This window comes from Schistosoma mansoni, chromosome W (genome assembly GCF_000237925.1).
Source record: "Schistosoma mansoni strain Puerto Rico chromosome W, complete genome".
Classification (NCBI taxonomy): domain Eukaryota; kingdom Metazoa; phylum Platyhelminthes; class Trematoda; order Strigeidida; family Schistosomatidae; genus Schistosoma; species Schistosoma mansoni.
The window spans coordinates 18,784,909-18,796,450 of NC_031502.1; the positions used below are offsets into that span (position 1 = coordinate 18,784,909).

General features: G+C 38.1%; 2 protein-coding genes across 2 annotated transcripts; both read right to left on the reverse strand.

The window, feature by feature from the left end:
* Nucleotides 1–2,751: 2,751 nt before the first annotated feature.
* Smp_012050 (bola-like protein my016) lies at nt 2,752–3,057 on the reverse strand (the record flags this gene model as incomplete). Its single annotated transcript, XM_018788865.1, has 3 exons — nt 2,752–2,808; nt 2,844–2,932; nt 2,970–3,057. The coding sequence occupies 3 exons, from the start codon at nt 3,055–3,057 to the stop codon at nt 2,752–2,754; spliced, it is 234 nt and encodes a 77-aa protein (XP_018654365.1).
* Nucleotides 3,058–3,208: 151 nt separating this feature from the next.
* On the reverse strand, nt 3,209–3,840 carry Smp_128610 (cytochrome-c oxidase; the record flags this gene model as incomplete). Its single annotated transcript, XM_018788866.1, has 3 exons — nt 3,209–3,348; nt 3,381–3,579; nt 3,613–3,840. 3 exons carry the CDS (start codon nt 3,838–3,840, stop codon nt 3,209–3,211), a joined length of 567 nt encoding a protein of 188 aa, XP_018654366.1.
* Between the last annotated feature and the right edge of the window lie 7,702 nt (nt 3,841–11,542).

Sequence of the window (11,542 nt, forward strand, 5' to 3'; positions counted from 1 at the left end):
CACTGTTGTTGTCACTGGGCATAACAACTACCCTAGTCACTTTTGCTACAATTAATTGGTTATCAATTATAGCACTAACTTTGGGAACTTAAATGGAAATTCCTCCAAGCTACAGGTTACAATTTGTGGTAAGACATAAGAGTAAATAATGGCAGAAAGCATACGAATACAAACTCAATAGAAAACGTGAGTTTTTTTAAGTCAGTGATATAGGATACGTTTTGGACGATAAGGAATGGCACAGTCAATTGCCTAACAGATGAATACCCTGTGTATGAAAGTTTGTCAGGCAAATAAATGGAAGTAGAGTAATAAGCGGGTCCCTTTTTGTCTTAATAAGCCAATAGTATATTTATTTAAACACATACTTATTGGTACAAGGAAGCACCAGAAAAATATGCGCCTCACAAATCTCATTCGATTTGTGTGAGGGCTGTGACACTGCCCAGGTGCCCAAACCGAAGCAGGTAGTTTTCTTAGGGGGCCACACCCCGAGCCTTTGACCTGAAGGTCTAGTCCACAAGGCAGTGGAGCATCGTAAGGAGATGCAGTCCCATGGTAGCCGGTGACCAACGATTGGTTCATACACCATTTGTTCCCTCAGGATACTAGAGGCCGTGTGCACCATTGGTTTGGAATCAGGGTTTTCCAGCTCCCCTAGGTGGACTCGCCATGTCCACCAACCCGGTTAAAGCGCCGGACATTCGTTCTTCGTCCTCTCAATTTCGTAAACAACACCCCCGCCACGAGAAGGCAGTGAGTAGGACTTCCCTGGCAGAGGCTATATATTCGCGTGGCCATGTGAGAGCATTTCGAGAGGGAGAGCGGACTCTCCCCACTCTCGGCCGTACCAGGGCATTTGGGGGCACGTGTGTAGGGTTGCCAAAGAAAACTTCGATTCTTGGTCGACGGTTCTTACCATGCAATAAATCACAAGAGTAAAACCGTGACGGTTTTATTAGGGAGAATCAGTTAGTCAGTCAGTTACAACGTAGGACCAGGCACATATATGCATCGGTCCAAATTGACATACCTCGTAAGGACAACAAGATGAACACCGGATTCATAGAAGTAGTTAATTTAGTGTAGGTAGTACATAAAGAAAGATTGTATATAAGGATATAGTATAGGAAGGAAAAAAGTTATGAAGCAGTTTTAATCTCATGGTTTAAGGGAAGATAAAGAGTGTATACACCTACGCCATTGTGATCGATTCTGAGCCATGTCACACAGAGTCTCCAACCATTGGTTACGATAGTCACGCGGACCCCAACCAGGTAGTCTGCATCTGCCAGGGAGAATATGAAAACACAACGTACTGTAGTCGGTATACCGCCATCGCAAGTCAGTGCTAGCCTATCTTCTGACAGCAATAGTAGTCAACTCATATTTAAAGAAGAAACTTTGATAAGCAGACTATCAAGAGTTGGAGTTCTCTCTATACTGGATCCCAGTTTTTAATTCAGATTAAAGAGATCACAACTACAAGCTTCAAGGGGTTAAGATTTTAGTGGTTGAAAATATGGAATGACAATACTGGATTAAAAGTTAAACTGAAAACATTAAACAGACGAACAATGCTGAAATAAGGATTCCTATAAGACTAATGTAAAGCTAGGTAATAACTCCCGTTACAACTTATCAACTCATACGTAGATTACAGCAGTCTAATTCTACATAGAAATAAAAAATACCTCATAAAAGACATAGTTGGAAAGAGAAGTACAGAACCATATATGCCAATAATGACACGGTAATTTAGTCACAATCTAGAGGTTTTTAGCACAACGACTCTTCGCAATATAGATCACATTCACTCATATTTTCAGTGAAATTGACTTGACAACTACACTGTCATCAACGATATGCTCTTAAGATAACTTGCACCAGAAGTTTACACATCATGTGGGGAATATCTGGAACTAATAAGCTTTGAAAACGACTCCTGATATATTTCCTGGTGTTTCAGACCCTTTATCCTTAGTATGCTATCCACAGGAAGTAACAAAAGGGAAGCCGGAAAGCCAAAAGGCACATAATTGAAAGAAGTTGGGAAGGTTATGGATAATCTAAAACTAGGGAGAGTAGGTTCGAATAGATTAGTTCTTAAAATCTTTAAGAATGGAGGTCAGGTTTCAGAATAAATCGACTTAAGTTCTAGCGAGAATATGGGAACTGAAGTAATCCCATCTAACTGGTCTCGATCGCTGATAGTCTCAGCTTATGAGAAACGACAAATAGTCCTCTGAAATTAGGTCGAATAAAACAGTGTTTAGAATAATAGTTTGGACAACCACCCAACGACTAACTGGGAAACGAGGCATAGCATGTTAACAAATATCTACCCTTTGCCAGTTTATGAATGTAGACATATACATCAACTCACAGTCATAGCTGCATTCCTAAACTTTAATATACTGCTCGGTTCAGTGAACCGTGTGAACTACCACTAGAATTATAATTTCAGGTAGTGCTCGTTAGGGTCATCTGTTTTTCTCATTTATCATAGGCGTTGTTAAAAATGATGCCCTCCTCGTCTGATTTCTCAAGGATCGAGGCGTTCATAATAGCCATTACAGACGAAAATTCCCAGCCGCAAAGAGAATACCATTCTTAGCCAAATGCAAATCTTTAATTAAATATTTTTACACGAAAAGCAAACATACATATGTTGAGATAGGAAATCAGTACTTCTACATTTTCGAACAAGTAAATATTATATATAGATGATAAGACGACTGACAAGTCATTTCATGCCTTAGTTTTGATCGTAAGTCCATGCATGTCCTTTATTTCATCCCTCAAGGCCTAAAACAAATAAACATGCTTGCACAGTTACACACCTTTTTAACAGCTCGATGCTGTTGTAAAACGGACAAGGATGCAAACTCTCCGGCTTCAATAACTATTTCGAACATAGCTCCACAACCACCTGCCACGGAAATTTAGAAAAAACCTTTGGTTCTTACCACTCACGTCGGAAACAGACACAAGCCTAGCGTTCGGGAAGTTTTCTTTCAAAATAGTCTCAATCTTTGTCTCTCTGGCAGTTGCCATGCACCGAATAAATCGAAGCCCCAAACTGAAGAACTTCTGCAGAAATACAAATCGTCATTATATATAAGTAAGCATATAACTAAAGACCAAGTAGTACTAACACAGTTTATTTCAAATGTTACATCTAACACTACATCGAATTAATAACAAGTTATTCTTCTCTCCAACGCATCTTAGAAATATCAAACTTATAGATATCACCAATTGATCCTGACCGACTGAACACTTTTTTGTATAAAACTGCATCTTTATACTCAGGCAGTTCGAGTACGTTTTTCGGCGGTATTACAACTACAGTTATGAGTTCTATGACCACAACTTACCAAACGTACGGATGTATATGTAAAAGGAAAGGCCGATACTAATGAAAATTAAACCATATGCTAGTCCAAGTTTCCATTGGCCGTTTGGAGCGGCTAATTCAGCAAAAGTACGTTGAAAGCTATGACGATATAATGTCTTTACTTCTTCGGTTGTCAATTTACTCCAGTCCCCTTGTTCTTTCTCCCTTAGTTTAGCAATCTAATTGAAAGTTAACCCACTAAAACGTTTTACTTCAGGGGTATGGTTGCGAAATCTGATTGAAGGGTAAGGGTACGCCAAATCATCATAATACATAGGAATCCCATTCCTACCGAAACCCACTATTTCACGGTTACCTATTTGTGGGTAGAATTTTTGCTCCAATGGCGAAAGCACTGAACATGAGTCCTTTGGAGCGACTGCTGCAGCCGTTGCTCTCCTACATAAAGTAAAGTACACAGGACAGGTCCGTAACACCATTGCAACGCGCTCGAAACAAAAACCGGGCGGCTTTCAATGTTCAATAGGAATGGTCCGAAATATGAGCTCGTTTAAAGTAGATGTCGAATAAACGACACTGTGTTTACTGCCTAAATGATACAATCTAGTAAAAATGACGATTTATAACACCGTTTTACTTCATTTTCATGCTTCCACCCTTGAGGATTCGTTCACTGTCCTAGATATTATTATGGTTGGCTAGCCTACAAGGCTTCATGACAAGGACGATTTCTTCTCTCTGCGAGTTGTAAAATCCTGAAGCTTTACAATGTTTGATGAGATTTGAGCAACATTTTCGTATTTTCTAAGCAGAAAAAACCGTGTTATCGAGAGAACTCACAATTATATCACGTATTGTTTTACTTATGCAGATGTTTATTGACTACGTGCCAACCTGGATATTCTATAACCGCAGATCAAATTGTTCTTCATGCTTGTTAATGCCCCTAGGTGTTCCGAGATGTACACTTCACACAAGAATGTCAGGAACTACAACATAGTGTAACGTCGATTCCATAGGTCAACATCAATGGTCTAGCGAGAAAAAATCCTGTATGATATCCAATAAGAATTTCAAGATCGTTCAGAACTGTATACTCAACAGAAACTCTCACCCATTCGGATACAAGTATTTTCCACATGGTTCGGACAACCCTGATGCGTCCCAAATCAGGTAATTGTATAGAGATGGCAGGCCGGTTTTGAAAAGACGATTCGAATTCCTTAAAAAACACAAAGGATAGCATCGCACGCAATCTTTGATCTTCGTTGATCATTGTATGGAATGAGGCTGAAGTAGCAAGATCTCTTTACGCTATCTAACAGGAGATAAGTAGATCCGATTTCCATGTAGAGATGTTAAGAAATGATTTTAGACCCGCAGCAGCAGTGAGTGTTGTACTCTGTTTCTTCTAACTAATATTACTATTACATTACCGTCGTACCGTTATATATGATAGTTGCGCTCATCAAAGCAGCCACAGTACCTGGATACGATGGAAGGTTTGTGCACTTTAATTAGGGGGGTGTGACTTCAACCAAAGCTGAAGGGTCACACCATTCCCAACAGACATGAGTGGGTACATAATCCTCGATAGCTTGCATCAGGGATCCACTCTCGTGTTGAGACTCAAGTACTTCACTCCCCAACTGATTTCTTATGATATATTGCCCCAACTCCCTCCTTCTCTTTCTCTCTCTCTCTCTCTCTCTATATATATATATATATATATATATACTGTATTGCTTAAATAATGTATTAGGTCTTAATATAAGTAGTTCCTAAGAATGGCTTTATAATTATTGTCTAATCGATTATCATGGCCGCCTTAATACAAATGATATCTCAGACAATAACTCTAAACGGATATTCACTATCTAATGGACCATTTCACCTGTATAACAATGTATGACAAAACCAAACTGATAAGAGTATAGAACTACATTTCAAAGCAATTGCAATAAGAGCTGTAAACTTTTTTGAATGTTCACGCATGTCACTCGAACTCGTAGTTGCTGCACGAAGTGCTAGATCTGGATCAGGTCGGTGCATTTTCGGACACGCACTGACGATCAAATTCCTCTAGTCCGTTTCCGCATGTTTGTCTATTCAGATATGCCACAAAATATATATTATTTCACTAACCTCTATCGGTTTCTTTGAGTTTCGAGCGTTAAATTCAAGCAACTGTTATCTCAGGATCGTCCTTTACCGGAGAAAGAGGATTTTCTTAGTACTCAGGAGTTATAAGACATGAGTACATGCTGCTATACAAACACAGTGTGTTGTATATGGTATTGTTCATCGCGTTCAGTTGTTGGCTGCAACACTTTAAAGACTTGTTTTGCGTATGATTTTAGTTCATGCCTCGGAGCTCACGACCTTTATTTTTCCACTCTACATATTAGACCACAGTGCACGGCTCATCATAAACTGGTTTGTGCTTCGTTGGGTTAACTGTACGTAGTGGTGCTCGATGATTAAATATGTTACGGCTCTGCAGTCATCTGTTTGACACTTAAACTCCCTCATTCTCGCACACATTTGAAGGGCTTGGACTGATACTCGCGCAGTAGAAAGAGCTTCTATACAAGTGTTCATACAATTAAAATGCTAATGTTACGAAAATCATAGAGATGATAGAAATACACAAAATTCATCACACACTTCATGCCTAACAGAACTTCTCCCATCTTTCCAAAAGTTGGATTATAACACTGAATGAGAATACAGTCATATAAACGGACTGCTGTCCGAAAGTAGTCGTAAAACACAACTCTCAGTCCTCGTACTGCCAACGTACGTTGGTAGCAACCATCGCCTGGGATTTAAACATCGTTGTGCACAACTTTCAAAGCAAGCCATCAATGTTCCAATCAATATATTATCGCCGATCCTTTGAAGTGTTAAGTTCTAACACAGCCAACAAAGACAAAAATCATAACTTGTGACGTATATTACAACGATTAGGTGTAACTGTGCGTAAACAAGTCACCAATTCATATGACATGTAGAAAAGACCCTTGAAATGCGATGATCATATGTATGTTGTGCGCATAAGGATTGATATATGCGTGCTTACGAGTTTCCCACGGCCATACGTTTTGTACATGTGAAAATGACGACAAAAAATTTAAACCACAGCCCTAACGGCGGTACGAATTCGATTATGAGTCCAAAAACCTAGATGTGATGTTGGCATCAATGTTAAAGACCGGAAGAACCAGATATCACTTTCAAACTTCGATTTGACAACTTTGAATAAATTGAGCATAGAGGAGATTGTTATAAATAAATAATATATTTGTTATATCCCAATGAGTAGAAAAATGAGATTTTCTGACGGTTCGTGACTCAGTGCAAACAACTTCTTCAGAGAACAAATAACCGAATTAATCCAAGTTTAAATAGTACAACGGAACGACATAAATATTCTGTGCGATCAATCATAAAACAGGTCTGAATAAATCAGTGTCGTGTCATTTCATTTCGGTCAAGGTGATTCATAAACGACATGTATGTAAGTTCGCGTGTGTATGTGTGCACTGTTAAGGATGAAAAATGTGTGACCTTTATAATGACAAGGGATAGAATTTAATTTGTAAGGTGATAGTGTGAAATTTAAATGATATCAGACTAAGTGACTAGGATAGATAATCCAAGTAGGATGTATGGTAAGGCTTTCCTTTCCATTGAGAGCAGTAGGATTATGCATTATATGGAAAGCTTTGGCGACTCTTCCTTCCTTGTAATTGGAAAAGCCTTTTTGTCGTATTTTGATATTTTTGAAATCGATTCGATGATCGTTGAAAATTGCGTGAACTGCTATCGCCGATCTGATTTGACGCCTATCCAGTCCTACAGGACTATTAGGAGGTTTCTATGTGTACCTAATATGTTCTTTGGCACGAGTCACGATTTCACGAGATGACTCTTCAATATAGAAGACATCACAATTGACACAACCTAATTTGTAGAAGCAGTTCTGTGTAGACGTGAATGGGATTCTTTTTCCTTTAATCAAACTAAAGTTTTATGAAGTGTGTGTTTTTTGTTTTGTAATATACTTCAATTCAGTGTTGTTTTAGGATTCTTAGGAGTTCTTCTGTCGTGCCATGACGGTATGTTATGGCTGCAGCACCAATCCATAGCATTTCATTAGAATTATTATTATTACGTACTGAACTGTCTCGTTTCAATAAACTTCTATTATTCTTTATAGGAAAAGTATTAAATTGTAAGATACTAATTACATTCTTTTGTTCTTTTTGTTTGTCCTCTTCTGAAGGGGTGATCTTGTTGGCTCCCCCAAAAAGATTTAAGGCTAACGAGATCTTAGCACTTAAAAGATGTACTGAAAAAAAGATGTACACTTGAAATTGGAGGCCTGTTTAAACATCTGTGCTGCCTGTTCCTGTCATCTAGATATTTCAACAAATTATCTAATTTTGTTTGTTTTAATACATCATTATAGATATTAATTGCACGACCTATTCAGGTGCGTTTCTGAAAAGTGTACAACCTTTCGCTGTAAAGGTTACAGAAGGCCTAATCAGAGATATTGTGGTTGCTCGCATTATGCTGCGAAAAGAATGTACATTATTCAGATGTCGATTGACTGGGCTGCTAACTTCTAACTGGCGATCACTCAATATTTATCGTCAGGAAGGACGAAGAAGTAAGAAACGGAAACGTGTTGAAGTACTTTGTGCTGAGAATTCTACATTGTATCAAAAATATAATGTTGAATAAAGCTAATAATAATAATGGGAGTCAATATAGCGATTAGAGTGCGTGGGCTTTCTGTAGATGGATAGATTTAAAACTCCATTTACATTTCTTTTCGCTTAGCAATCTAAGAAAAGTAGCTCACCATGTTCATTTTTATTCTCTTTCGCGAGTTTCATGTGAGATGAAATTATATTTATCCGTTTTGAAAGCGGAGTCTTTTTTATCACCACAAATGTATAATCTACATATCTAAGCCAAATTCGTGGTTTAATGTCGTTGGTGAAAATATTCGATTCTATGTGTGCCATAAAAAGGTTGGCCACAATCGGGGACACGGGGAATTCCATTGCTACACCATTAGTTTGCTTGTATAACAATCTGTTGAAAGTGAATAGAGTCGAATTTAAGCAGAGTTTCAAGAATCCCATGATTAGAGTGATGCTTAAAGGACATCTGTCAGAAAGATATTGTCGTTCTCTCGTAAATCATTAACGAATTCCAAGCATTTATCGATGGGAATACTGGTGTATAAAGAGACGACATCAAACCTTACCATGACTTCATTCTTCTCGATAATTAATTCCAATAATTTTGGTTTAAAGTCATATGTATCTTTAATCATATTATGTAAGTTAAGCTGTAGTGGCTATAATATTTTGCTTATATATTTCGATAAAGCGTATGTGGGTGTGTTGGTAAAGTCTACTATCGCTCTTAGAGGTATATATGGTTTATGAATTTTAGGCAAACCATAGAACCGTGAAGTATTACATGATTTGGAATACAGAGCGAACCCAAGCGAGGCCCAAACGACTGGTTTTGGCTCCTTCAAAAGTTCACTTCTTTCTGCTTGACTTTATTTTTAATCGTTTGAGAATTTATTGGATTGGTCTTTTCATATGGTCCTGTTGAGAGATGTTCAAGAGCTCTACTAGTTTTGTCTGTTCTATTCATGACCACCGTTGTGTTGCCTTTTTCGGCTTTTGTGATTGACCGCACAGACTATTCGTGTTGGTCTGTTGTACTATTTAAACTTGGATTAATGTTAGTTTGGTTATTTTTTCTCTGGAGAAGTGGCTTACGCTGAGTCACGAACCGTCAGAAAACCTAATTTTTCTACTTTTTGGGGCATTAGAAATATATTTTTATTTATGACCGACAGAACTGTTTATTTTTAAGACCGCTGCATCAGTTTTAACGGATAAAGCCATTCCTTTTTTGGACATCGCAATTTTCTAAAGTTGACTAAGTCCGTTTCATACATATATATGTGAATAGAAACATCAGTTGTTTATGTGTGATATGTACAGAGGCAATTTCATGGGCCGATCATTGTATACCATTGTTTTCATCTAAGGATCAACACAGTCGGGGATTATGCGGTAGACACCCTTGAATGGACTATATTTTAATTGAGTATTTGCAACAACAAGAAAAGAGCATGCGAATTTCTGCTGACCTGTACGCACGAACGATTCACCCTAAGATACTTATGGTGTATACAATTTTGCATAGAACTTATTTCCAAGGTGATTCGGTTGCTTTGTTCTATTTCGTCTCAAATCCGAGGCTAGAAGAACAGAAAAAACTTGCGTCCTGTCGTGCTCCTGTGTTACGTTTTGTGTTTTGAAACAGTTTTTATCCCTCCAAAAACATAGCGAAACGGAAACGAGGAGGAGAAGTTTCTCTCAATTTCACCTTATCTTACGGCGGTTATTCAGAGCTATTGAGAATGTTGCTTAAGGGGGATGAAAGAAGTACGACGTTTGTAATGATGAAAAAGTGACGACCTCTGACTCTAAGATCACTGATTGGTACCAATTGAACGTTCATTAACCTACCATAATCTCATTGTGAACTTACTCAAGCTGGAAAACAGGTCAGAAACTGTTTGCTCTCAAAGTAGGATTATGTATATAAACTTCTGAACGGAAGTCCACACAGAGGGGCTTTGGTAGGCTATTCTATTTCCAAATATGTACTTTTATGTGGAATAACTAATTTGGGTTTTACACACTCGCTGAATTATGATGTACTATCTGTACTCGGGCATAATCAATTAATAGGTATCAGCATATATAAGCTTAAGTTTGGAATAAAAATAACACATTCTGTAGTTTGACTATCAAACCCCGACATTGTGATAACACAGTCAAGAACATAAAGTTAACAATAGTAGTAAAAATACTATATTAAGTGCAATAGGACTTACTTGTTCTCGAATTTCGCATTAACTGTTCGTTTCTCTCAGAACAGAAGTAGATCTGACCCTAGTCCGACCGATTGACGATGTTAAAAAATATGCACACTATCAACGGATTAGTCTTATCATCCACTTATTTCGCACTGGAGGTTATTTAAATTAAGTGCGTCAAATGGTAGGATGAGTTCGTGATACGTATATTTCATACACTCATTGATCCAGATAGTCAACAATGGTAACAACGTGGAGGATTAGATCGTGGAAGGCAAGTGTGTAAACTCAGTTTCCTTATTTGAGCCTCAATATTTATGGCCAGACAAAAGTAACCAAAAACGTCAATGAATAGGATGAGTAATACATATATACTCTCATATTAAAACAATCAATATTTATAAGTGATTAATGGACAAGGTCAAAAGGTAACTCAAGAAGCATGAATAAATTGGTCCGTCCGGAAACTAAAATAACCGATATGCGTTTGACATGGAACTAATCACTACAAGGCCTCCCTGTACAAAATAATGTGTCAATTTTTAGAAATACTTCTACTTTTTAAAATAACATTGAGGGGGTATATGATTGACTTTAAATGTGGCGAAAAATTGTGCCGTTTCTGATAGAGGGCAGCGGTACATCATTAGTGAATGTGTAATAAGTGTCATACTTATGTGAGATAATACACGAGTGTCTCATAGATACAGGTAAAAGCTGTTCAACTGACACAGTAAAGCAGACCAACGTTTATCTGATACGTGTAGATGATCATGACGAACTCGATTTTAGTGAGAAGATTAATGCATGACATTCGTTTAATGAAGTCGGACAGCGCTATCAAAAATTGCCGCAGACCACTCGTGGTCTAGTACGGATGCACTACCGGGCGCCCTCAGCTAGGTGAGTCTATTACATTGGTGTTGTCAACATCCAATGTCAAACACTTACAGAGATATTGATTTTGGAGATTTATTTACCGCTAAAATGCACATGAGCCACGGAAGGCTGTGTGGAACAACATTCTGGCTCACTCATATCTGTTACGCTCGTGGAGGAGCATAGACCGTACACCGGCATTCTCCATCCAACTCCGTACGTGCCAACCCTTTTCAGTTTTTTCCAGTCCCTATACACCTTCTTCATGTCTGCTTCCAATTCCCGACAAAGTATGTTCTTGTGTCTTCCTCTTTTCCGTTTCCGTTCAGGATTCCAAATCAGCACATACCTTGTGATACAATTTGGTGGTTTCTGCG